Here is a 27,884-nt window from a genome sequence, read left to right on the forward strand (position 1 = left end):
CCATCTTCCAAGGATAAAATGTTGAAGGGTTATTTCCTTTTTTCCCATCGGTTCCTCTCCTTCCTTCCATAGGAAGAATTGAAGTTGTGAACAGTATCAAATGGCTCTAGTACCTCAGAGGGAGTGTTTTGATTTAAACTTTCCTAGTTAACTTTTTTAGATTTTTGTCTGCACTTAGTATTATCTGTAATCCTGAGGCAGTTGGACAAGATGATCGTTGGAGGTCCCTTGCAGATGAACAAAATAATTCTATTCCTCAATATTCCTGTAATTGGAGGAGGAAGAAGATACCTCATAGTTTTAGCTTCATCAGTCCTGCCTATGAAATTGTGTTTAAAAAAACCCTGAACTTTCTTCCTGAGGCCTGCAGCAAAAGAAGAAAACAACATCTAAGGAAATTTCAGAGGTTTATCTTCTGTTTATCCTCTGCTAGAGTTAGGGTACAAAAGTTCTTAACAGTTATTAAGGGTTTGAGCCCCACTCATGAAAAGAAGTGAGATACTCTGTGGATGATTTTTGGAATTTACAAAACCCATATTCTTTAGTTAAAAGTAGGACCTGACTTAGACATTGTAGACTCTAATGCAACCTAAAATAACAATAAAACCTTCCTGCATAAATTGCAGAACTGAAGTTTGGGATGTGTGCTATCAGTGGCTTCACCACTACTCTCACAATATTTCATACAAACCTCAACATTTTTACCAAGTTAAAGGTCCAAGGATTTGATCGTGAAGAAAGGAGCCTTGAACACTGGTGCCGTTGCCCAGGGTTGGGCATTTACAACCTCCGTGGGCAACGTGTTCCAGTGTCTCACCATCCTCAAACTAAAAAATTTTCCCTAATATTTAACCTGAATTTCCCCTCCTTCAGTTCGTGCCTATTACTCCTTTTCCTGTCACTAGCATTCCTGTTGAAGAGTTGCGCTCCAGTTTCCCTGCAAGCCCCCTTCAGATACTGGAAAGTTGCTGTGAGGTCTCCACTCAACCTTCTGTTCTCCAGGCTGAACAGCCCCAACTTTCTCAGCCTGTCTTCATTAGGGAGATGCTCCAATGCTCTTACCAGCTTTGTGGCCTCCTCTGGACTTGCTCCAACAGTTCCATACCCTTGTATCGGGGACACCAGAACTGTACACAGCACTCCCAAGTGGGGTCTCACCAGAGCAGAGTAGAGGAGGAGAATCGAAAGATGTTAGAGACTACCTGAATTTCTGTACTGCATTTTAACATGCTTGTCTGATTAAATTTACAGAAAAAAAAATAAAGGTTTAAAAAAATGAATCTTTAGTGAGCGAAACCAGAATTATTAACATGATTTTAACAAGTAGGAACATATTCCTAGCCAAACCCTTCACCTAGCAATTCACAATTTCATACTATTAATATATTACCAATTACACAGATAAACCCATAAAATTACTAATAAATCTTGCACATGGCACCCAAACTAATGGGGTGACAGTGAGAACACATCACAGAGTAACGTGGGGTATCTGGTAAGCTTGGCACAACAAAATGTGCACTAACACAGCCAAGTGTCAGGTCATTTACCTAGGAAAAGGGGCATACTGAAAACTTTGTATATATTGGTGAACATGACAAAAAGCACAGTTACTTTACAAAAGCAACTGCCAGTGAACACCGCAATTGTATGTTTGCAGCAAGAGTAACTCTCAGCACTTCTGTCTTTTTAATAGAAACATATCATTTTATATCAAATTATAAATACAGTAAGGCATTATTTTGTGCTAGGAGCTTTTAAGCTGTAGACTTCAAGAACAGAACCAATACATCTAAAATGTGTGTTTTGCAGGTCTTTTAGCTTGTGATGCAATAAAGCATTTCTCGACTGCTTGAATTAGCACACAGAGTAAGAAAAGCAGCTGATACCACTGCCACCTATATATATAGATACACTTTCAATTAAAAGTAGTGTACATACAGAGAAACCATCTTTAGACATAACTCCTAAAGCACAAATGATAAAGAGTAACATACTCAGTAAAAGTGTTCTGTGTACCAAGTGAAAAGGGAGGATGCTGAATGCATTCCCAGAACACTGGGAAAGTTTTGTGCACAAGTGTATTGGATGGTGAACTTCGCACCATAGCTTGCAGAGGTGTAATTTGGATGAATTTTGAATTGGATGAATTGGATGAAGTAAGGTAGTTCTTTGATGTAAAGTGTTTCCTTTCTTATTTAAGTCTTTCGGGAAGTTATTCCATGTGGAAACATCTCTGCTGTGAGGACACACTGAGAGGGTTGGGGCTGTTCAGCCTGAAGAGGAGAAGGCTCTAGGGAGACCATAGAACCCCTTCTAGCATTGAGAGGGAGTTTGCAGGAAAGCTGGAGGGGGACTTACAGCAAGGGCATGTAGTGATAGGACAAGGAGAATGGCTTTAAACTGAGAGTAGGCTTAGATTAGATGTCAGGAAGAAATGATTTCCTGTCGTGAAGCACTGGCACAGGCTGCCCAGAGAAGTTGTGGATGCCCCATCCCTGGAAGTGTTCAAGGCCAGGTTGGATCAAAGGAGCAAGCTGGTCTAGTGGAAGGTGTCCCTTCTATGGCAGGGGGTTGGAACTGGATGATCACTGCGGTCCGTTCCAACCCAAACCATTTTGAGATGCTATAAAACAAGAAGTTAGTATGTTTTGAGATGTCAGCTTTGTTGCCTTGATGTGCAGAGCCAAATACTGTTGTAAGCCTTGGCTTGAATACAGTTTGTTCTGATCATAATTTCTTGGGCTCCCAGTTTGGAAGTTCACTTTCTATGCTCTTACTCTTGCTTAAACTCATGTGAGTGCTGCATGTAGGAGCATGTTGTACGAGGTGAAGTTGGGTACTGTTAAGTAGATGTTGAGACTAAGCTTAGTCTCAACACCAAGTTTTGAAATTAAGAAGAAAATAATCCTCAAAGAACTGAAGTATGTTTCAGAGCAATCTCCCTTTGTTTTGTTATATGAATTTGAGGGCAAATAGAATTATATGTTTACATAGATGTTCTCAGTGTTCCAGAAACTTTTGCTCCCAGTTGTCTTAATTTCAGGTATATGACGTAGAACGATGACTGAAAAAAGTTACTTGAAGTAACATATTTTTCAGAGAGAATAGTTTTAGTTTGTAACCATTACAGTTACTCAAATTCTGTCTTGTACTGTGATGTTAAGACATTTATTGCTTTGAACTAATGTTGGAACCTGATGCAGTTGACTAAGTCTCATATACACTCATTTGTTTAGGAGGAGAAGGAATTCAAAGGGGGTTTTTTTTTGTAATATGTGCTATTTGAGATAACATTTTCTGATTGCTGCTTATCAGGTATTTTTTAAATGTTGAAAGATACTTCTTGCTCTATTGAATAGTAGCTTAATGACAGGTTTTGCATTAATCATTGAATGCATGTCACTCTCAGTGCATGTCAGTGTTAATGAGCAAAATGCTGCGACCTCCAGTTCTCTATTCTGATTATGTTAATAATTTCCTCCTTTCTGAAAGATACAAGGCACAGGGAGGAAAGAAAATGGAAAATGTGTGGGGGTGTGTATAGATTGTAACTACTGAATTAGGTCAGTGTTACAGATTTGGGGGAGGTGTTTCTAGTTGAGAAATCCTTCTGGTTGAAATAAAGGAATGGGGTAGAAGTCTAGAATTTTTAAACTAGAATCATGTCATAATCCTTGTGATGATTCAGTACTTACTGAGGTTTTAAGAATGCAGTTCCTAGAATCCTGTATGAAACAAATCAGTGATACCTTTCAGCCCCAAATTTGTATTGCTGCTGTTAAGCCTTTTTGCAGTACAGCGCTTGTGATGAAGGAGCAGCACATCTGTGAGCTCCCATTTCATGGGAACATCATTCTGTAAATAAATTGCTTTATGGTTGTTAGAAAGCTCTGTTGTTACATGTTAAGCAGACTCTTAACTCTGGCATTCATTGTTACGACATGGCAAAGTAGATTTTGTGACATATGTCGTCACTTGTATATAACCAGAATACTTTAGTTAAAGGAAAAATAGGTCTGTCCCCCTAGATAGGGCTTAAGTAATGCTCATGAATAATAAAGTGTATTTTGAGGTCTGCCTCGTGTCATCTGGCACCTTGCATTTGGTTTTTGCTGAGACTCTGTATTATAAGTAACTAATTTAGGGAAAAGGGCTGTATGTATTGGGGTATTTCAGTTACTTTTGAAGAGGAGACTTGGAGAAACTCAAATGAAGGCCGTTGGAGAAGTCAGCTGTATTAGAAAATTGTGTTTTTTCCTTTATCGTTATATGGTAACATGCCTCTGTGTTTGCTGTGACATGTTATCCTGTAACAGACTATTGTGTACATATTTGCTTCTTACTTACCACTTATCTAGGAACCTACCTCTGAGTTTTTTCCCCCCTGACTTTTGAAAAGGTTCTTGATTTCTCCCCAAAACAAAATTAACCTATTCTGCCACATAGGCATGAGGTTGCAGACTGTGGAAGCTGAGGTGAGGTTCAGGTGTGCAGCTGCAATGGGTGGTTGAGCCTGGAAGCAGAGACCGCTCCCTCCTGGAGGCCAGTGCCGTGCCTGGTGTCCTCCATCTGGGCAGCTGGGGCTCTGTTGGAATGCTGCTCCCACTGGATGGTGCCTTCTAAAGGGGGCCATATGGAGTCAAAAAGTCTATAGTTGCCTTTTTCTGGTGCTGCTGAAATTCCAAGGAGTCAGGTGGAGCAAAAGCTGGCTTTCACGTACAATTTGTTGGCGGATCAGGGTGACGTAAGGAGATGGCAAAAACATGGCAAATAGGAATTTTTTCAGTTGGCATCAAAAGCAAATGTTAGTGGGATTCATTTGATTCAGTCTTCATAGCCTCATACACTGCTTGATTAGCAGTCACTTAACAGGGATCTATCTGCACCTTGACCCTGTGTCCATTCAAAGCTTTGGATAAAGGTGATAATTTTTTTTAATGTGGCTTGCTCCTGGGATGGGGCAACCCTGGATGTATGGACAGACTGGGGAATGAGGTGCTGGAAGGCAGTGCTGCAGAAAGGGACCTGGGAGTCCTGGTCAATGGTGTGATTCCTGGAGATGGTTCTGTGCAGGGCCAGGAGTGGAACTTGATGATCCTTGTGGGGCCCTTCCAGTTCAGAGTATTTTGTGATAGTGTGCTGAATCCAAAATCAGAAATAGTAGAAATGAGATGTGTATAAAAACTAACATAGAGTATCCATTAGAATTCAGCTGGATACAGGTAATTTGAATTGTTTATATTGGGCTGTCTGTACACTTAAAACCAATTATGTCACTGCATCAGTTTACATTTGTTTATAAATTATCAAATTAATTATAAATAGGTATAAAGACTATTCTTGAGCTGAGCCAAACTGTGCCTTGGTGCATTGTAACTCTAAAAAATTGAAATTGAATAGTCTGAATTAAAGAAGTGATGGGAATTCAAAATTTCATGGTTAATTAGTTCTAGAGAGACTAAAGCAGTGGTGTGTTCTCCGTGGGCTTGCAGTTTGCTGTTTTCTCTGAAACATAAATGGTAAATGAATGACTGAAAACAGGACTGGTAAACCACTTCCTTCTAATACTGTTTAAATTGCGTGAATTGGATAATGATTGCATTTACAAAAGTATGTTTGTATATTCTGTAATTAAAAGGAAAATACCTGAACAAGAATATCCCTGCAACTGAGAACATGCAGATACTACAAGAAGCAGTCAGATGATGTATTGGAGATGGAGTGTTTTTAGTTAGCTGCAGCATAACTTGAAGTTACTATTGTCTGTCTGAGGACATCACACAAATTTGGAGGGAGAGGCGATGAACTCACTTAAGAAGTTTGCCTTGTCTAATGCGCATGGCTAAGACAAGTGAAACTGTGGAAGCCCTGCCATACGCTTTCCTGGGAATGTAATTTAAGTAATATGCATAGAGAATCATGATTAGACTCTTAAGCAAACAATCCCTAAATAAGAGGAAGAAAAAACCAGGTTAGTCCTTCATGTAAATGTTTTGTATTTACTAGTATCTACAAAATTCATAATATTTTTCTTAGATTTTGTTTCATTTTGTGAATTTGCAAGATTTTGAGTAGGTTGGCTATTTCAGTGTTAGCTTTCTTGTATCTCCTGGTTAAATCGTGTTACTTGCCTTGAGCAGAATGGAATTTACAAGAATGCTTTGCCCACATCCTTCAGCTAAGCACAGAAACAAAATCTGAGGGTAAATTCACACTAATGTCAGTCAGTGTGATAGGAGAGCTGCAGTTTGTCCTGGCTTCCTGGCTGGCATTAGGGTGGTACTCTCTGGCCTTGCAGTGCTCCTCTTCAGATAATTAAAGAAACTGAAAAATAATCAGTCTTTGTACATTTGGTGGGGTTTTGTTGTTGTTTCCTTTGGTACTCTGAACCAGCTCACTTCATGATAAGTCAGCCCAAAGCATTAGAGTACGGAAGAGATGAGATCAAGCAGCTTGTCCTTGGTGTCAGCTATTGTGGAACTGCAGCTGCTGGTGGACACTTCTGCCTGCAGTTTAAGCCAGCCTGGACCAGGATTGCTGTTGAAATGAGCTGTTTTACTCCTTCCCTGCTTCTATGCTACCTTACTCCTTGTGCCAGCACAAGTTTTTTATGTGGCTGTTTTGTGAACCAGCCCTGTTAAGGAAGAATAGTGGCGATTAAAGAAGGTTTATTGTGGTGGTGATGGTGGTTGGCTTAGGGCTGCAGAAGAGTGCCGTGTACGTTGGCAGCAGTTTGATTTCACTGGTACCTCGGAATCTCCATCAGGTAGTGCAGGGGAACTGACTGCATTGAACTGCAGTAGACTGCAGTGTGTGTATGTGTATATATATGTGGCAGGAAACTTACTCTTGCTAGTACTTTCTACTTAGTGATCTTTATAAACATCAGTAGAAAACAAATACTCTGCAGGGCATTTAAAAAACCCACAAATTAAATACCAAATATATTAATTTTAAAAATTGCATTTCAAAAATCAGTGTCTTCCTAAAGAAAGTTTTGAGTTGGTAATGCATTTTTTCTGGACTTAGGCTTACTAAGCCCTATGAATATGAATTATGAAAGCTACAGATGGATTGCAGTTGAGTGTTTTGAAACAATACAGTTTTATTCAAAAGTGAACATTATTTTAGTGACATTATTAAAGATCTCCAAGTTTGTTGGTGTTGTTGATATTGGAGACTGGGCAGAGGAGTTGGAGTGTATTCAGTCAATTTTTATTGTATATGTAATGCTGTGCAAATTCACACAATATAAGAAAAGATTTTAAAGTGTCTTGGAGAAAGATAACAGCATTGAAACTTAACTTGAGATGAGACATCATAATAAAACACTTAGGAATATGCATAGTGTTACAACAGAGATTTCACTCCAGTTGTTAACTTGAGGTTTTGGTGATTGGATCAGGAACACAGCACTGCCAAATGCATCTTGCTGGAAGCTCATACAGCTCTTTCTATCACCTTACTTGTCTTTTTAACTTTCTGAGAACTGTTTTTCTTTTATGTGGTGCTTGGAAGTCTGAGTTGCTCTGGGAAATTACGTTTCAGCTTCTGTGGTTATACAATGCTTGGTGGTATTGAGTGGAATTGCTGTTTTAACTTAATGCAACTGTTTTTGTCTGTATATGATACAGTGAAGTTGAAACACAGTGAATATTGAACTGTTGGTATACCATTACAATTTCAACAAATCTGATGTCACAATTTTCTTCATATAATCTGCTAAACCACTTATTGGGGGTGGGATTGGCTTCATAGTGGGGCCAAAAGGCCAGTGGACCCAGGCTTTCATAGGCACGTGCTGGATAAAGGGAATACAGATCAAATTCCCTGGGTGAATACTGATGTGCTAATAGTTTGGCTGCAGGGTCTCTGTTAGCCTCAGCTGAGGTAGAATCAGTCTCTTAATTCTGTCTGACATCTGCAGTTAAGACAGTGTCAGGTGGAGAGTATTGGAAAAGATTACAAATTTGGCTTTTTAGGCTCTTAATCAGGTCATTACTACCTAGACCTTGAGCAGCACCATGAATTCAGATGGAGAATTTACTGTGGCAATTCAGACACAAAAGAGTCAGAGTAAACCGCTGCATGCATTTATTCTGAACACAGAGTAAATAGCCACCCATTTTGGATGTGTGTCAGTTTCTCAATGGTATAAAGATGATTATAAGTGTAATTTTTACTTAGAACATTAAAATCATGGTAAATACTTCAAATGTGACATGGTCAATTGTATTCAATAAAATGAAACACTAAGTATAATATAGAAGATTCTCTGTAGCAGTGTATTTGTTTCTGTAATGTTCTTTTCCCAGTGTGGATTGTGTTTCCATGCATGTATTAATACAGGATACTGTCCTTTTATTCCCCTCCAGGTTATGCAATGGTCTCTGCAAGATGTTATGTTCTTGAGTTGGAGCTTTTTAAGGCAAGCATATGCTGGTACTTCAACTTTACTAAGTGGACTATAATTTCTTCTCTTACATCAACTACATAAGCAGACAAAATTGCAAAGATCTGCCCTGTGTCGAGTATGACAGCCACGACTCGTGGCTCTCCGGTAGGAGGGAATGATAGCCAGGGCCAGGCTCCTGATGGACAGTCCCAGCCTCCCCTCCAGCAGAATCAGGTATGGTATTAACAATAAGTTCATCTAAAAATAAAGGAATTTGTTCTGTAGAAGTAGTGTTCCTGAATTATTTGAATTTGTGTATTTGTGGAGATCTCTAGTTAAGTTAGACATTTTTGTGTGTGTCTGGAAGTACAGCAATATTTTGAGGGTTGAAGGCAATGCTATTGGCAAAGTAAATGTGGTTGGAGAGCACTGCATAGCAAAAAATGCTCCCTTTTCAGGCAGTGGCATAATTCTTTCAAGCATACCTATTTTGGATAAGAAGCCTTCTTGGAATAATACCAGAAGCTTCCTCAAAACCACATTGTAGACTTACCTGCCACAGATCGGTAAAATTGTGCTACATCTCTGAGTTCGGTTTCTGCTCAGTTCTGCAAAAGCACTTCTTGGATATAACAGCTTACCCAGGTATCAGCTCTTTCAGAGCAGCTGTGTCTGGGTCTCCGTTCATTGTACTAGACCTCCTGAACAGCTTCACATGTTTCTTGCTTTCAGAAGACAAGCAAAAGCTTTCATATACTACATCGCGGTGTAATGATTCTTTTTTGTTGGGGGGAAAAAATACCAGAGAAAATGCTTTTAAACAATACCATTTAAAGCCAAAACCATTTAAGAGAAGAGCCACACTTGGTCATTTAATTCAGTATGAAGATGGTACTTTTTTAATACTAGAAGGTTTAGTGATTGCTGCTTCCTGCGAATGAGCTGTACTTTGAAATGTGTGGTGGGCTGACCCTGAACTGCCAAGGAAGTCTCCACTGTCGCTGACTCCCATTGCGTCAGTGGGATGGGGAAGAGAATTGGAAGAAAAAAGTGAGAAGCTGTTTGGGCTGAGATAAATGCAGTTTAATAAATGAAGGGGTAGGGGGAAACAAGTGATGCAAGTGCCATCACTCACTACCAGCTGATGGATGCCCAACTACTTCCCAAGCAACAGCTGCCTTGGGAAAAATACCCCCGTTGTTTTATTGCCCAGTGTGATGCTCTGTGGCATGGAGTATCTTTTGGGTCATTTCAGGTCAGCTCTCCCAGCTGTGTCCCCTCCCAGCCTCTTGCCCTATTAGCTGCTGGGGGCAAAGTGAGAATCACAGGATGGGTAAGGTTCTAAGGGACAGCTGGTGGTCATCTAATGCAGTTTCCCTGCTCAAGCAGGGTTCCCTAGACCACCTTAATGAGGATTGTGACCAGACAATCTCCAGAGAAGGAGACTCCACAATCTCTCAGGGCAATCAGTTCCAGTGCTTAATCAGCCTCACTGTTAAGTTCTTCCTCATGTTCAAGTGGAACTTCTGTGTTTCAGTTTTTGCTCGTTGTCTCTTGCCTGTTGCTGGGCATCACCAGGCAGAGCCTGGTCCATCCTCTGACACCTTCCTGCAGATATTGATGAGGTCCTCTCTAAGCCATCTCCAGGTTAAACAGGCCCAGCTCCCTCAGCCTTTCCTCAATGAGATGCTCCAGTTCCTTCATCGTCTTTGCCACTCTCTGCTGGACCTGCTCCAGGAGGTCCATGTCTCTCCTGTACTTATGAGCCCCAAACTGGACACAGCACTCCAGGTGATCCTCACCAGGGCTGAGCAGAGCAGCAGGATCACGTCCCTGACCTGCTGGCAGTACTCTTCCTAATGCACCCCAGGATCCCATTGGCTGCCTTGGCCACAGGGACACGGTGCTGGCTCAGGGACAGCTCATTGTCCACCAGGACCCCCAGGTCCTTCTCCCCAGAGGTGTTTCCCAGCAGGTCAGCCCCAGCCCATCCTGGTGCCTGGGGTTGTTTTTCCCCATGCAGGACCCTGCATGTGCCTTTGCTGGATTTCAGGAGGTTCTCTGCCCATCTCTCCATCCTGTCGAGGTCCTTCTGAAGGGCTGCACGGCTCTCTGGGGTGTTGGCCCCTCCTCCCAGCCTTGTGTTACCAGAGAACTCGCTGAGGAGGCATCTGCCCCTCACCCAGGTCATTGATGAATAAGGTAAACACTGCTGGGCCCAGTGTTGAACCTTGGGGGACAGCACTGGTGACAGGCCTCCAGCTGGACCCTGTGCCACTGATTACCAACCTCTGAGATCTGCCATTCAGCCACTTCTCAATCCACCTCGCTGTCCACTCATCCCATCCACACCTCCTGAGTTTGTGAATGAGGATGCTGTGAGAGTGTGTCAGAGCCCTGCTGAAATCAAGGCAGACAACATCCCCTGCTCTCCCCTCATCCATCCAGGTAGTTCTTTCGGACTACTGAACTTCTTTCATCGTAGAAGGTAATCAGGGTGGCCAAGCATGACTTACCTTCAGTGAATCCATGCTGACCTCTCCTGATCATCATGTTGTCTTCCATGTGAGTGGAGGTGGCCTCCAGAGTGAGTTGTTCTATCACCTTTCCAGGGGTTGAAGTGAGGCTGACTGTCCAGTAGTTCTCTGGGTCCTCCTTTTGCCCTTATTGAAGACTGGGGTGACATTTGCTTTCTTCCAGCCCTCAGGCACCTCTCCTGCCTCACTATGGTTCCAGCACTTCTCTCAGCACTTGTGGGTGCATCCCACCAGGGCCTGTGGATATGAAGTTTAATTACATGGTCTCTACCCAGTCTTCCCAACCAAAAGAAACTTCCTTCCTCTAGATCTCCTCCCCAGTCTCCTGGCTGAAGCAGCAACAGGACCACATTTTCCCATGCATTTATTTTAGTTGTGATGTATTTGAAGAAGCCCTTGTTGTTAGCCTTGACATCCTTAGCCAGGTTTAATTCCAGGTGAGCCTTTGCCTTCCTCACTGCATTTCTTCATACTCTGACAACATCCCAGGTGGCTTTTCCTTGCTTCCAGCTCATGGTATCTCCTGCCTATGTCTGAGTTTTGACAGGAGTTACCAAAGAGAAAAACAGGCCTTGAATCTGTGCCTGTTAACCAACAGACAAAACACTGCTGTGTTACCAGTGCTGTTTTGGTCACAAATCCAAAACCCAGCACCCTACAGGCTGCTGTGAAGAAAATAACACTCCTTGCCAAGCATATTTGGTACAACAGGTGAAAAACGTTCTTGAGGTTTTGTCTTCCTAAGTCTTGCTCTTCCAATTTGAGCCATTATTATTGTCAGTTCATACTATTTCTGTATATGAATAATAAGTGGCATCTGAAAAATGTGTTGTGTTTTGCATGGCCCATCAAAATGGATTTAAGAATCATGTTCTTCAAGGTTGATTAGTAGATGGTTATAGTAGTAGGTCACTCATTTTTAACAAACTCTTTAAGAAAATGTTTTCCATGATTGTTTTCTTCTGTGCTTTTGTTGAAAACTATGTCTCTAATAATCAACTTCTCTGGACAAGATTTGTAAAAACTGGAGCTTCAGTGTATTTTTTTCACAGTCTGGAAACATGGTCTGCCGACAGTAGAAGCTATTACCAAAAAAACCCCACTTCCCTCGCTGGGAAAGTAGCTTGATTTTTAAACTGCCAACATAGAAAGAATGTAGCACATTTTATGCTCTGTTTTTTGTTAATAAATCTGAAATCAAATTATTTTATATTGATACGTACTTGAGATGATTCTTTGGCATACATTAGGAAGGAAAAATGCCAAAACAAGTGGCACACAAGTACAGGCAGTATTTAAAGTATTTTCCATCCCAATTTTAGACTTCTTCACCTGATTCTTCCAATGAGAACTCCCCAGCTACCCCGCCTGATGAGCAGGGCCAAGCTGATGCTCCACCCCAGCTTGAAGATGAGGAGCCTGCATTTCCACACACAGACCTGGCAAAGTTGGATGACATGATCAACAGGTATTTTCACACTTTTGACAAGGTGTAGATGATTTGTGCAAACATCTTGATAGTGGAATCAGAATTTTTGTATCTTTGTTTCACTGGACTTCTTGAAATGCTTTTTTTGTTGGGTTAAAGTTGTAAAGAGAAAGAGGCTTCAAGCAGAATGAGTTTTTGTTTGGGTTGGTCAGTGTAATACTCATCAGGGCATTTAAAAATCTGTTTCCTGAGTCTATATTAAAAGCATTACAATGGGGCAAGAGTTCTTGATTTTTCAGAAGCACAACTGAAATTGGGTTTGTTTGTTTCTGAATATAGGCCTCGATGGGTTGTTCCTGTATTGCCGAAGGGGGAATTAGAAGTTCTTCTAGAAGCTGCTATTGACCTAAGTAAAAAAGGTAAGCTGGAAGACATTTCATTATTGGATTGGTGTGTAATACTTTTTCGTCTTCTTTAGAATCCCTGGTGAAGGCTTAAAAATTGTTAATAATTTCTGTTATAGCCCTGGTTTTGAAGATTGTGTCAGAGTGCTATGCCAAATCTTCACAGATAAGAACCTTAAAAAAGCCATTAATGTAGTTAGAAATAGGTGCCTTAGCCTGAGTAGGGAAGTCGAATAAGCTCACAGACATAAAAATCCTGTCATTCCTGTCATACCTGTTTTCTGTATTCACTTTGATATCAGACCTAGTGGGTTTGGTCTTTATAGCAGATGCTAAAACTCAAAGAATTCTATTTGTTTTTAACTAAGTTTCTAGTCTAGTTTTCAAATGTCTTGCCATAAATTTTTCTTCAGATTTGCACACATATACTTCTAAGAGTATCAGAGAAAAGTTAGCATTTTAAGCAGCATGGCTTAGACTAATAGTCCTACCAGTGCTTGCTGTGTCTGACTTGGGAGTAGGAGGGTTCCCTATCAGGACTGTGTATGTGTTTGTTGATTTGTACTGGTCAGATTGACAAGTTTGTCATCTGTTCTGGAAAGTTCTGTTCTCCTGGGAGGTTCCTTGTGCTTGAGTAATAGCGGAAGTTACATCAAAATAATTTTTTTGGATATCTGCACTTACGAGCTCGTTGTGTTTCAAATACAGTGTCATACAAAGTGCCTGCTCTTTCTTCTGCATAGGTGCTGGCCCAGGACAATTTCATTTCCATGTTAATAAATGTTATTCTTAGGCAGCTTTAAGACTAAAAAGATGATTGTGGTCCTGATATTCTGGGTTATCTTGATTGTTAAGTGTTTTTTGCTTTGGAGCACTCTGTGGAGAACCAAAAGTTAGGGTGCATCCTTGTGATCTGGCATAGGATAATGATATATTGTTGCCAACACTGATTTATCAGCTGGAGTTGTACTTGGAATTGGTGGCTTTGTGTGTAGCTTGGTCTGGCAGGAATCCTCAGGCAAGTGTAGGATGTTGAAGGGATCACATCTGTTCCGAAGCAAAAAAAAAAAGCCAGCTTTTCAAAAGAAAATGTAGCCACCTTTGTGTCTGCATTGTTGGAACAGTGCAGTAAAAAGGAATTATCTGCTTGTGATTTGTGAGAGAGGAGATGTATGTTCTGCCAGCTGTTAAGTCATCTTTAAAAAACCCCAAAAAACCCAAAACCTAAAAGCTGTCAGTGCAGTGAAGTAATAAGAGCAGAATGAGATTTTTAGCTACTCCTAGACATCAATGTACTTCCCCAAAGCATCAGGCTTAGTTGAAAGCTCCCCCCCCAAAAAGCTTATTTTTCCTCTTGAAGTTGTGAAAAACAGTGGAAATGTATTCGTATGCTTTTGCACTTTGATTTTTAAGTTGGTGGTGTGCAATTCTGAAAAGTACTTCTGCATTGCTACTTAATTATGTTTCCTCCTACCCTCTAGATGAATTCCCATGTGTGTATGCAAGGGTTATTGAATAAGGAGAAAACAAGGAAAGCTCTTATAAGTAGTTGTTTAATGTGTTACCTTTACAGCTACATCCTAGTTTTCGGGGGTCTTTTTGCAACTTGAAGTTACATGATGGCTACCATGGTTCCTTTTAAATAACTTCCAGTTCCCAGGGAATATGATAGGGTGTAACTTGGTGTAACTGACACTGTTTTGGTAGATCAGAGCTTGGCAGACACTGTTTGAGAGTGGGGTATATATAGAGAAGTAACAGAAATGGTTCTGTTGTGTACATTTCTTAATAGATTAAACTGTGCTCCATTATGTCAGTAACATCCAGAATTGGACTCCTTGCTACCTGTCTATGGGAATTTTTCATATTCTGACAAGATCTGTTTCCAAAAGGAGGAACTGAAAGGATAAATTGAAAAATAACCAGCTTTTGAATTGCATAAACTCTGTATTTCTCACTGTATCTTATTTAAATTGTGAAGCAACAAAACCTAGAAAGACCCCACTACATGTTTTTGTCAAGCACCATTTTCTTGTGATGAGGGCTCTTAAATAGCTTTTATTCCTGACATGGCCAATGGCCATCAGCATTCTGGAGTGACTGCAGGGTAATGGCTTCTTTGTGACCCTCGCTATAAAATAAGAGTAGTATTTGCATCATCTTTAAATCTCTTCAGGGACTAAAATTGAAAGGGACATAACTGAACTAATTGAAGGTACATATGAGAACGAAGTGTCAGCATTACCACCTTCAAGTGAAAGGAGCAAATTTGACAGAGTAGTGTGAATCCTGTTAGACTGTGACTTGCATTATTCCTGGCAGATGCATTCATTTATGGAAAATTCTCTTTTTATGTGTAGGCATCGATCCATTATTCTTTGTTAAACAATGAGCCATGCAACTATCAACAGATAGTCTGGAGTTACTTGCTAATAGAAGAAAACCTATTTGAAAAATAGCATTTAATAGGTAGACTGATGTTTATCTTCACAATAATTCTTTAATACTTATGGAGTATTTTCAGTAATGAGATTTGCTCCAGAAATAAATGTCATAGTGAATTGGATGCTATAAATTTAAAAGATAAAAAAATGGTTTATTTTAGGGTTTTGGTTTTTTATAGGCAAGAATATTCTCCAGTCTTTATTTCAAAAGGATTTTATTGCTCCTAATATTTACACTTAGTTTTTAATATGCTGCCAGAACTTTCCAATGTGACACACACAAGCAAGATACAAGGCAACTTTGGAATTTATACCTTACTTAAACTGAAATGAGATTTCACTACACAATATAAACCTTCAGACTCGATCCCAAATCTGTGTTTTTGATGAATTGCACAGAGTGGGAAAGAGAGGTAGGCCCTAGTGACAAAAAAAATTAAATTTGTATGTGCGTGGGCACATATGCATCCAAAAGTTAGGCAGCCCAGTAATGGGAGTTGTTTCCAGTACCCTCAAAGACCATTCCATTTCTCTCAAGATGATTTGTCTGCATTTCTATGGGACCACTACTGAGTTCCTTACTGAAGCTGTATCTTCTGCATTTTTTTGAAATGGTTATTTTTACCCCTCTTCACTCACTGGTTTTGCTGTTAGCAAGTAGATAAGAGAGAACATAAAGAAGAATGGAAGATAAAGATTGTATTTATTGTTATTTTTGCTAGTGTATCTATCAAAGCCTGTTGTAAACATGGGGGGAAAAATGCAATCCAGATCACACATTTTTAAAAACAATTCAAAAATTGTATAAAGGAGTGTAATTTTTTGAGATGGCTTTACTAGAATATTAATCCATCAAGTTTTTTGTCCATTTAAGCTTATGTAAGTTTGTTTTCATCCAAGACTTGTTTAAAATCAATTCTGAAACTTTAAACAAAATACCTTTGAAGTCCAAATGTTGTGATTTAACCCCAGCCAGCAACTAAGGACCACACAGCTCAGTGCCCCTCTGCTGGGATGGGGGAGAGAATCAGAAGGGCATAAGTTAAAAAACTCGTGGGTTGGGATAAAGACAGTTGAACAGGTAAAGCAAAAGCCTTGTGTGCCAGCAGAGCAAACCAAGGAATTCATGCACCACTTCCCATGGGCAGGCAGGTGTTCAGCCATCCCCAGGACAGCAGGGCTCCATCACATGGTGGCTTGGGGAGACAAACAACTTCAAATATCTCCCTCTTCCTTCTTTCCCCAGCTCTATAGGCTGATCATGGCACCATATGGTCTGGGATACCCCTGTGGTTCTTTGGGCTCAGCTATCCTGACTGTATCCCCTCCCAAATCGTTGTGCACCCCCAGCTTACTTCCTGGCAGGGTGGTGTGAGAAGCAGGAAAACCTCCGATCTGTAAGCGCTGCTCAGCAGTAAAAAAAAAACATCCCTGTGTTAACCAACACTGTTTCCAGCCCAAATCAAAACACAGCCCTGTATGAGCTACTGAGAAGAAACCAACACCAGCATACCAAATCTGCTTTCAGCATTTAAAATGTTCATGTAACAACTAATGAAATTCCATATCTAATACTTTGTTGTTCTTTCTTATTTTAAATAGGCCTTGATGTCAAAAGTGAAGCATGCCAGCGATTTTTTCGAGATGGGTTAACAATATCCTTCACAAAAATCCTTACAGACGAGGCAGTGAGCGGCTGGAAGTTTGAGATTCATGTGAGTTTTTGAAGTTGTGTTTCTGAAGAGCATAGTTATTTAAATAAGGAAGGAGTCTGTCTTTGTGATTCGGGGGAGACTGTAAAAGCTGGATCTAATCTTTGAAACTCAGTAGTGAGCTGTGAGAAAACTCTTGTATACATGGATCTGGATGGGCAGTGGGGAAACACCTTTCTGTCATTTTTTCGCTTTATTGCCTGCAGTGTTTTAGAAGGAAATAGAACATGAGAGATGATTTGAGGAGGACTGGAACCATGTATGTTCTGAGTCTGTCCCCTGCCACGTTCTTACTTGTTTGTTTTCTTTCTTAACAGAGATGTATTATTAACAACACTCATCGACTAGTGGAACTCTGTGTGGCCAAGCTGTCCCAAGATTGGTTTCCCCTTCTTGAACTTCTTGCCATGGCCTTAAATCCTCACTGCAAATTCCATCTATACAATGGTACTCGTCCCTCAGAAACAGTTCCTGCAGGAGTCCAGCTCGCTGAAGATGAGCTTTATGCCCGTCCTCCTGACCCACGATCACCAAAGGTATGAAAACCTTTTCAGACCAGTGTATTTTATTCTGTGCAGTGTTACATAATGACACAGGAGCTGTAGAGAAGTATTTTTAGAGCATGGAGAAAAAGCCCTCTTCATTCTATCACTAAGGTGTTCTGCTGCTTATGACTCCTGATTAGAGACTCCTGCTTAGACTCCTGATTTCCCCTGGCTTAGAAGGGGAAATGTACATTTCCCTTTCTAACTCTTCCTGTCTTTGGTCCACTATCAGACTGTGTCGTGTTTCTGTGGTAAGCTGGCACAACTCTGTTGCAATGCCATTCCTAGTGTGTTAATTGGCTTGCTTGCATTTGCCAGTTGATGGATTTACCTTCTCACTTAACATGATTTTGTAGGCAACACATTTTGAGGAGGGGATTATGTGATAAAGTAGGAATTTTCTCTTCCTTACAGTTTCCAATGGTTGAAGAGATGTTTTTAATTGGACATGAGATACTACTGTCAGTGTGGTTTTTTTGGTGGGTTTGGTTTGGTTCTGGGGGGATGTTGAAGGTTTGGTTTTTTGTTTGTTTGGGTTTTTTTGTTGTTTGTTTTTGTTGTTGTGGTTTCTTGGGCTTTTGGTTTTGTTGTTGTTTTAACTGGAAGTGAAGATTAGTAATCCATTCTGGTTCTTGAGTCTGAAGTTTTCAGAATTGATCTCCAAATAGTATTGATAAGACTTCAGGAGCTAACTGAATTATATATATACATATTTTCATTTTTTTAAATTTTCTTTTTCTTTAGTAGAACTGCTGACTATTGACTTAAAAGAACTAAAGATAAAAAAAGGACTCCCCTTGCATTGCTAGTTGTGTTTAGAAGAATGTTACTTTGCATTCTTAATGTTTTTGTATTTGGCATTATTGCATCCAGAGCAAAGAAAAAAATACCAGAATTGTCAGACTTTCTGTAATAATATAGCAGCCAAAGCTGGACCTAAATTGTAGTCAATTTTATTCCTATATATTTGATAAATTTCTTTGAGTAGCTCATATACAGCACCGGCTCTTTGACATGATAACAGAAGAGATCTTGTTGCCTGTTTCTGAGTATTTCCTTAAAACTGAGTATGTAAGCTATTGTGTAAAGACTTTTTAAAAGCAAATTTTGTTATTAACAGGTACTTGAAAATATTTCTAGATGGTACATTGTAAATATCAGAAAATAACTTTGCTTTATTGCAGGGTTGGCTAGTAGATCTTATCAACAAGTTTGGCACATTAAATGGATTTCAGATCTTGCATGATCGATTCATGAGTGGATCAGCATTGAATGTTCAGATCATAGCAGCTCTCATCAAGTAAGTTTTTTTTCTAAATAATGATTTATGCATTTGGAAAAGTTGGACTCAGTATAAAATACTATGTTAGCACAAAGCTTGGACTGTCATTGAAGCACTTCCTTTCACTGCATCTCTTAGCTGGTTGTGTCTGCCTTCACCATTTCATGTGCTTCTAAGTAGATATGAGTTTCTTGAATTAATTACACCTTATTATATGCATGTCTACTGATTATGACACTTTCCCTTTTTTCTTTCTTTTTTAGGCCATTTGGACAATGTTTTGAATTTTTAACATTACATACAGTGAAGAAATACTTCCTTCCAATTATAGAAATGGTTCCACAGTTTTTAGAAAATTTAACAGATGATGAACTGAAAAAAGAAGCAAAGAATGAAGCCAAAAATGATGCTCTGTCGATGATAATCAAATCTCTAAAGAACTTAGCTTCAAGAGTTCCAGGACAAGAAGAAACTGTAAAAAATTTAGAAATATTTAGGTTAAAAATGATACTTAGGTAAGATGCTACTCCTAATATAATATGCCACTGGTGACATTTTTTTCCACACTTCTTACATTCAGTTTTTCTCACAGGTTGTTACAAATTTCCTCTTTCAATGGTAAAATGAATGCACTAAATGAAGTTAACAAAGTAATATCCAGTGTGTCATACTACACTCATCGACATGGTAATCCTGAAGAGGAAGAGTGGCTCACAGCTGAAAGAATGGCGGTAAGTGCTCCTTTTCAGTGAAGTTCATTGCATAGATTTTGTTTCTCCTTAGTACTCTAACTGGAGAAGTCGCTCTATATTGTGGATCCAGCACACACTGTTTATTTTCATATAGTGTTAGAAACATTAGGTATCATGTAGTGGTAATAAAGCATTTTAATAGTAGCCTTTCTGTGAAAAAATGCTGTATTTGTGTCAAAGCTGCTGTTGAGAATTACTTTTCAGTGCTGCTAAAAACATGACTCAAAAATGGATCCTTGAATAGTGTGGGTTTTATGTAGTGATTTAAAAAACCCAGAGAAACCTAGATAAAACAAGTCTGATTCATTTGCAACTTCAGTGCCACAGTAACTAGAAATTTAATGGTCATTTAAATAAGGATTTAGTCTGGGTTTTGCGCTTCAGCTTTTTCTTACGAGAGTTCTAAGTGTCCACTCTGCTTCTCACATTTCAGAAACTGAAAGCTTTGGTACAGAAAGTTCTAGATACCACATTTTTGTTTTAATATTTTTGTATTTTAAATACTGTTTCTTGAATGTATGTATAGGGAACTATGAAAATGAGCAATTATAAAATTAAAGTAAGAACTATTTTCTCTTAATCTTTGTGAAATCTAGCTGTGTTAAGTGATTTTTACATTGTTCTGCCCTATCTTTCTGACTGGCCACCTGTTGTGAAGTTTGTAATACAAAAGGACATCTGACAAGAAAGAATAACCGCAGTTTTGACTTTTTAAAGCAATAGGAGGAAATAGGTCTCTTTTTTACATGTTCCCTACAGTTTGGCATCTCATACAAGACCTGTGTTTTTAGTTGAAAACTTCTAGATTTCATTATTTCATGAGACCAGCTTGAATATTGTAAGTCTAATCAAGGACATAGTTGGAAATTATGATGCTGTGGATGTTTGTTTTCTCTTTTAGTGCTCAGAGCACATCCTGCTTTGCTTCACTTGGAACAAAGCGGTCTGACCGTGTCTGTGACACCACTGGGAAAATTGCATCTCCTTAAATATGGCTTGAATATTTGCCTCTGATTCAGTTAGAAGCATTTCAAAACCCCTATAAGTGGCAGTACTTAAATAATCTAATCTTCTTTATATTTCAGTCCTTTCTTAGGTCCTTTTTATGGGATATGCAGTAGGTGTACCAGCAAAGTTAGAATTGTCTTAAACAACTTGGTTTTGATACTTAATGACTGTGAATTGGAAGATAAAAATTTTGTTTCTTGAATAGAAGAGTTAACTCTTCTTCACACTGACTTCTTATGTTTGAAATTGTTTGAAAATTTTTATGCTCTGAGTTCATGATTTTAATATGCCTGAAAAAAAATTCCCCCTAAGATATTACAGTGAAGAGGATTCCAGTAATAATCCAATAATATATTGGATTATTTTAAATGGTGGTGTTTTTTTTTTGAGAGGAAATTAAAGTTAGAGATAAAAATCTTCCTCTTGTGCTTCATCTTTTTTCATCTGTAACAGGTTAGATTTTTGTTTTGTAGTTTAAATATTAATGATGGCACCTGAATAATTTGAGATGGCACTACTTTCTTTTTATATTCAGGAATGGATCCAGCAGAACAACATTTTATCAATTGTATTAAGAGATAGTCTTCATCAACCTCAATATGTAGAAAAACTAGAGAAAATCCTCCGGTTTGTCATCAAAGAGAAAGCTCTCACTTTGCAGGATCTTGACAACATTTGGGCTGCACAGGTAAATAATTCAGCTGCTTTTCTGCTGCTGCACAGGAGGCATCTCCTTGTATGTCATGTTTAGAAGAGAGCCTGGGCTGCTTCTGCTCTGTGTTAGACAAAGCTAAAGAAAAAGTTTAGATTAAATGGTGTTCTTTTTTGGGGTCCTGGAGCTCAAAATTGTCATCTCAAATGTCTCCAGTGGAAGCTACATGTATATGTAAAGCCTAAGGGAACAGTTGAGAACACGGTGCAGAGATGATAATTTTTAAGTATTAAGGGACCTTCAACATTGAGCAAAGACATGATATGTGATAGCATAGTGTTTTAAAATGCATTAAGAAATATGTGTTGGTAGTCTCTGAGCTCCCCACAGTTGTGTAAGTTTTTCCTGGGCAGAGTGTGATTAGTAAGACTTATAATAATGGCTGTTCCAGAAGTTGTTTAACTGCAAGTTCTTTCCTTTGTGTTGCAATAATTACATTTGAAAAATTACAAATTGTGCAATATTGACTTTTTTACTTACATGACTGGAGGGGCTGGGCTTCCTAGTTGGGGGCTGCATGAGTTTAACACACAGAATGGGCAGCTGGAGAGACGAAATCATTAAGAATTACTGAGTATATAGCAAATAAAAAAGAATTAGGATAGAAACGTAAGTAATGGGTAGTGAAACTCTGATTGTACAAGTCCTGAGGCCAGTCTTTCAAGTGTGGGAAGGCTAACTTCCCAAGACAGGGAGGGAGGGCTGTATGGGTTTGGTCAGGCATAGAGTTTAATTTCTTCATAGTAGCTTCTGTAGTAACTATGTTATCTCACCCCATGGGTTTTCTCACTTTTTCCGGCCTGACTCTCTTCCCCCATCCCACTGTGGCGTGGAGAGTGAGTGAGCAGCTCTGTGGTGCTCAGTTGCCAGCTGGGTTATAGCAGGGCAAGGGCTAATAGGGGTTTGGGTGACACAGTTTACATGTGTTCATGCTGTTCTGAGACTGTAGCAGTTTTGCTTAAGTGCACTTATCTTCAGGTTACATTTAAAACACTTGGGACTGCAGGTGATGTAGGGGAGGGTTGACTTGAGATCTCTGGTGTTGTAAATAACTTTATCATGCCCAGACTTCAATTCCAGCATGGCAGTAACTGCACAGACTGAAAATCAATACAGTTTTTTCTTATTATCCCAAAGTCCTGTTAAGAAAATTTCATCATGTAGCACAGCAATACACTTAAATATTACTTGAATTAAGGTCTGGAATCATACTGTTGGTTTTCAGCTTGTGGTCTGTAGATCTTTCCAGACTGCAAGATACCTGGGGGGGGGGAAGATCTTGAGAGGTCAGTTTGCTGTTAGTAGGCTTATTTGACCTATTTCAGAGCCTCACTTTTAATAGGAGGATAAAAAAATCTGAAATTTGGGGGAAAAAAGTATTCCAAGCAATTACCTTGCTCCTAGTGCTTGGAAATAGGATATATGGATAAGCTAGAGTAAGTCAAACTTTCTACCCTTCCAGAAAAATGTGAATATGTGATGCAACCCTTAAAAAATGGGTCCACCCCAACAGTTGAAAAAAAAATTAGGCATAAATAGGAGTAATTTCAGAAGAAATGTTCCATGTTCTTAAATACCCAACTTGCTCTGCTCACTTCTTAAGCTTTCAAGTAGGTGGCTACTGCACTGCTCCTGCTGTAGTTTTGTCCTGTACTTTTTTTGTGTGAAAGTAACTTACTCAGGTAGATGGTTTCACTGTGGCTTTAACCATGGGACTATAATGGACTAAAAATTGAAAAAACCAAAATCTGCTAATACAGAATGATTTTCACCTACTTCACTACTCCCTGTGTATAGTAGTTTTTAGAAGTTCTTAGTAAATGACTGCTCCTAAGAGCAGCTGGGGCATGAAATTCAGTAGTGAGGAGTTGATTTACTGTGTAGTTTTAAATAACAGGCTATTTTAGCTCAGCCTCAGTGCAGCAGTGGGGAGGTTTTGCTTTCAGGCTCAAGCACTTGTGTTTCTGCCTGGGTTTAGAGGGTGAGCATGCACCTAAGACTCTTAGTATTACTAAAGGTAATGTAATCATTCTGCTTTTGCCTTTAGAAGATGACCTAAGTTTTAATTTTCTGAAGTGTTTTCATGTCTTACAAAGCCAGTGCTCACAATTTAGGGGTGTATTTGATTCAAAGAATAATGTTGGAAGTCTCTAAATGCAAGCATTAAGTTGCAGCCTCTGGAGTTGCAGGGAAAGATCCAGCTGTACGAGACACAAAATGGCAGAGGTTGAGGTCTCATGACTTACGTTCTGGGGTATTTAATTGGTACTTTACAGGCATTTCCCTGTTTCCACACAGCAAGCTGGCAGGTCACACACCAGGTTCCTTACCTCCTCCCACTGTCTGGTTCTGCTTCCCCAGACTCTTCAGTGCTTAAGGGCTTCCCTATATCTGTTAAAAACCTCCCAAACCAAGGTTGTTATATACTTTATTCTTGCTCTTCTTGCTCTCCCCAGGAGCTGGCCATACTTCTCCTTTTATTTGTTATATTATAGATACTCTTTCTGCCCTGCATGCTCTCAGTTTTTCTTTCTATCCAGGAAATGGTCTGGTAAGAGGAAAAAAATTACATTATGTTTTCCAAAGTCAAGTGGAAAAGGGGTTTAGTAATTCCTCCTCTTGCAATCTGACCCATAATGTGAAAACAAACATTACTACTTAAAATGACTTTTTTTTGAACAAAAATTTATGGCACCCTATAAAGAATTTAAGGCACAGCATGTAACAAAGCTATTAGTCTGATTTTGGTTTTTAGTTTTGGTTTTAAATTACTTATGGAAGTTTTTAGTAGGAATTGAATTTCAAAAGTGCTTATACATGTATTTTTAATAGTATACAAGATTAATTACATCAGAATATGTATTCTAGGTATATGTTTTGCTTTTTTTGTTCCTCACTTAGAGAAAAGTTTTCTGCAGTAAATCAGCTATTGATATGCATAGTCCCAATTTTTTGGTTTTGAGTGCAGATGTAAAGTACAGGATGTGTTTTCCAGCCTGGGCAGAAAATTTTCTTCAAGCTCAGAGTTAAATGGAACTAACTTTTCCTCCTTTATTGTCTTCCTCCCTAAATGTCAACATTGGGATGTACACAAACTCTCAGTTAAAACTGTGTCTAATATAAAACTCAGCATGTTGTTCTTAGTTGTTTCATTGGTGGGTTTGTAAGTTTAAAAGCTGCTGGACTTCAAAACGTTGTCTGGTAACAAGTTGTTTGTGATAGAAGGCTTTAGTTGTCTGTGAATCCACTAACACAAAGGAAGTACTTCAGCCTGAGAAATTGTGGAAATACTAAAAATTGGTTTACACCTTAAAACACCTCAGTGAAATTCAGAAGTGGATTTTGAGTAATTTCTTATTAAAAAAACCCCAAACCATAAAAACCCACACGAAACATTAAAATACCAGTTTGTAAGTTACAATATCCTTTTAGATTTTATTGTCAGGTATCCCAGCTTGATTTTGTAGCAGGAACAAAAAAATAAATATTTTGATGCTGCAGTATTTGTGTTCTAAATAAATACTTGTGTGCTGACACACACAAAGCACACTTAAATACTTACACTTAAAAAGATAATCTAAATATTTTGAATTTCCAGTGAAGTATTCAGTGTGCTGTGCTGCTCCCACAGCATCAGATTTTCAGCTGGCCACCTCTAACAGTCTTCCTGTAAAAATGATGTAGAATGTCTTGCTGCTTGACTTAATATGAATTGTTGTTGGATTCTTATTTTTTCTTCCTGACAGGCAGGAAAACATGAAGCCATTGTAAAAAATGTACATGATCTCCTCGCAAAATTAGCTTGGGATTTCTCTCCTGAACAGCTTGATCACCTGTTTGATTGTTTTAAGGTAATTATGTGTTTTGACTGTATTCAGGAAATGGGCTGTGAGGAAGTGTGTAAATCTGTGGCTTTTTCAGTCTTACTTTCTACTTCTTTTAGATTTGCTCAGTTTCTCTGTGTTAAAAGACTTCTTAATGTGTAGCAGCAGTCTGTAATACTTAGTTCTAGAAAGGCTGTTCTTTAATGAGCGCTCCTTGCGAGATTTTCTGTTTACTTCCTGTCTAAAACAAAGGCTGCTTAAGTTTGTTTAGTAGTAGACAGTTTTGTTTTCTGGTTTGAACACTTCAGGATAATGCAGGTCTGTTGAAGCCTGTAGTATTAAAGTTACATTTAGCAATGCCAGAAATATAGAATTTTCCAAATAAAATAAGTTATTTATCTTAAATACCTTTTTGCGTTTGTTCCAAATTAAGAAGTGTTGGTGATTTAGTAAATTATGTTTTTTCTCCTGGCACTAGAGTAGGTTTTGTCAGGTTTACTGGGCAGTGCTACTTTTGATGTTTTAAGTAGAGGAGATCAAGGACTTCCGTTCACTGCTCCCCCAACTTCCTCTTTATCATGTAATAACTTCTCTCTGTTTAGCTTACATATGAAATGAAACAGTCTCAGGAAGATAAAGTTGAATGTTTATAAACACATAGTGATTTGTTTGAAATGACAAAACAACTAGTTTCTGAAAGTTTATGTTACTCACTGGCTTTTATGTATAGCATTTAACATTTGCAGCTTCCAATAGTGGTGCTCTCTGGCTTGTTTCACTGTTTCACTTTTAGGACATGGTCTGCTCTACTAGAAAATGCAAGCCAGCTTTGTAGACTCTTGTTTTCTTTTTCTAGATAAATGCATTATAGTCATATTTTGGTTTACATGCAACTTGTGCTTTGTTTTGTGTGGTCCTGCAGTTTGGTGAACGTGGGTCTAACGTTCTGTAGTTCAGATACTGAGCGTAGTGCTCATAAATTCTGTGTTTAAACTGCTGTGTCTGACCTTGAGAGTTGAATATGAAGTGATGTTATCTTGAATATATATTTCTATATTGCTATATAGGAAAAGGTTAATTTAATGCAGGTGACTTGTTTCAGTCAGATTCAGAGGCATGAGTGATACCTAAGTTTTATTTACGTAGTGGTTATAAGTTACTTAAGAAATAATTTTAAGTGTAAGCACCAGAGTTTTGTGAAAGCATTTGAAAGAAACAGCTGAGTCCAGTCTGATTGTTGGTAAAATTGTCAGTGGTAATAATGTTAACTTTTACAAGCCCGTCTGTGATCTTTAAAACAAAGAGCCATCTTTTTTAAGCCTCAAGTTGAATAAGCTGTAGTTGTAAATACTAGAAGAGCTCTTCAGTTGTGTCTGGCTTATGTATTGCTCTAATTTGCTCTTTATTATTAATGACAGGAACTAATGTGGAAGTTCTTTATGTAGTTGCATCACTTCATTGTTGCATTGTTTGTTAACAGTGCAGGTTATGTGTGGAATTTTTAAAAAAAGACTTCTATAATATTTTTTAAAATATTGTTGTAGGCAAGTTGGACGAATGCAAGCAAGAAACAGCGTGAGAAACTGCTTGAGTTAATTCGTCGCCTTGCAGAGGATGACAAGGATGGTGTGATGGCACACAAAGTGCTGAATCTTCTATGGAATTTGGCTCACAGTGATGATGTGCCAGTTGATATCATGGACCAGGCTCTTAGTGCCCATATTAAAATCTTAGATTACAGCTGTTCACAGGTGAGTAATCCAGTATGAAATCAGTCACTGAGTTTCCTTCCATTCCCCACGAAAACTTCAAGGTATTGGGTAATTTAACAAAAGTGTTACTTACATAAATTTGTATGGTTCTACCAACATCCTGGTACTTTTGAAATGTTACAGGACACAGTGACATACTGTAACTAGCACACCGGAAGAATTGGAAAAGAACCCTACCAAAGTAAATAGGGAGAAAGGAAAAGCAGCGCCTCCCGCCCTTTGCTTTTTCCCAAATTCAATCATGTTAGTTTGTTTCAGTGGGTTTTGTTGAGTTTTTTTGTGCCAGTAAGTCCTTACCTATCTTGTACAATTTTAGAAAGGACCTAGCAAGATCCTTTTCAGATATTGGACATTCTCCTTCCCCACCCAAACTTCTGTGGAAGGCTGCCAGAGTAGTAATTTGTTATGGTATGAAATTAATCCATTTTCCATCTTGTTAAGTCAAGAAACAGTTTCTCATTGTTTCTTGATATTTTATAACAGAGAGTAGAAATAAATGAAAGAAGAGAGAGCAAATTATTTAAACACTTCTTAAATAAGTACTGAGTGCTTGAGTGCAGGGAGTTTTTAACACCCTGGTAGCTTCTTTCAGCATGTAGTGCTGCTGCTCAGATGCTTGTTATGCTTTTATGCTTCAGAACTCAGGTGATCCAGTATTTGTTTGACTTTGTATGTTCTGTGTTGGAAACAAAGAAAGGGAATTCTGATAGCACTGCAGTATACTTGATTTTGATTATAAACTGCTGTTCTTCAAGGATCGAGATACACAAAAGATCCAGTGGATAGATCGTTTTATAGAAGAACTTCGCACAAATGACAAATGGGTCATTCCTGCACTGAAACAAATTAGAGAAATTTGCAGTTTGTTTGGTGAAGCACCACAGAACTTGAGGTAAGAATGGAATTCAGATAAAATTTTGTCTGTTAAAAGTTGGATGGGTTGGAATAATGCAAATGTAAGGTTTTTTTTACAAGAGGTCAGGAAACTAGGTAAAATCGTAACCTGTGTTGGAAGATGTTCTTTAGTTTCTTTTAGTGTGTTTAAATGATCTCCAAAAATTCAGA

The 27,884-nt window shown here is 38.8% G+C and overlaps 1 protein-coding gene across 4 annotated transcripts in view; it reads left to right on the top strand.

The window, feature by feature from the left end:
• The window catches only part of USP9X (ubiquitin specific peptidase 9 X-linked), a 100,922-nt gene that overhangs the window by 13,152 nt on the left and 59,886 nt on the right, over positions 1–27,884 (top strand). For all 4 annotated transcript variants that reach the window (XM_048289459.1, XM_048289469.1, XM_048289477.1 and 1 more), the window contains exons 2-13: positions 8,379–8,632; positions 12,258–12,403; positions 12,704–12,783; positions 16,815–16,927; positions 17,242–17,460; positions 18,654–18,769; positions 19,015–19,266; positions 19,344–19,482; positions 21,047–21,199; positions 24,970–25,074; positions 26,592–26,798; positions 27,575–27,711. In XM_048289459.1, coding sequence (XP_048145416.1) covers positions 8,537–8,632; positions 12,258–12,403; positions 12,704–12,783; positions 16,815–16,927; positions 17,242–17,460; positions 18,654–18,769; positions 19,015–19,266; positions 19,344–19,482; positions 21,047–21,199; positions 24,970–25,074; positions 26,592–26,798; positions 27,575–27,711 — 1,763 coding nt within the window. In that variant the 5' untranslated portion in view covers positions 8,379–8,536. The remainder of the gene's footprint in view (positions 1–8,378; positions 8,633–12,257; positions 12,404–12,703; positions 12,784–16,814; positions 16,928–17,241; positions 17,461–18,653; positions 18,770–19,014; positions 19,267–19,343; positions 19,483–21,046; positions 21,200–24,969; positions 25,075–26,591; positions 26,799–27,574; positions 27,712–27,884) is intronic.

The sequence above is a fragment of the Corvus hawaiiensis genome, chromosome 2, assembly GCF_020740725.1.
Source record: "Corvus hawaiiensis isolate bCorHaw1 chromosome 2, bCorHaw1.pri.cur, whole genome shotgun sequence".
Classification (NCBI taxonomy): domain Eukaryota; kingdom Metazoa; phylum Chordata; class Aves; order Passeriformes; family Corvidae; genus Corvus; species Corvus hawaiiensis.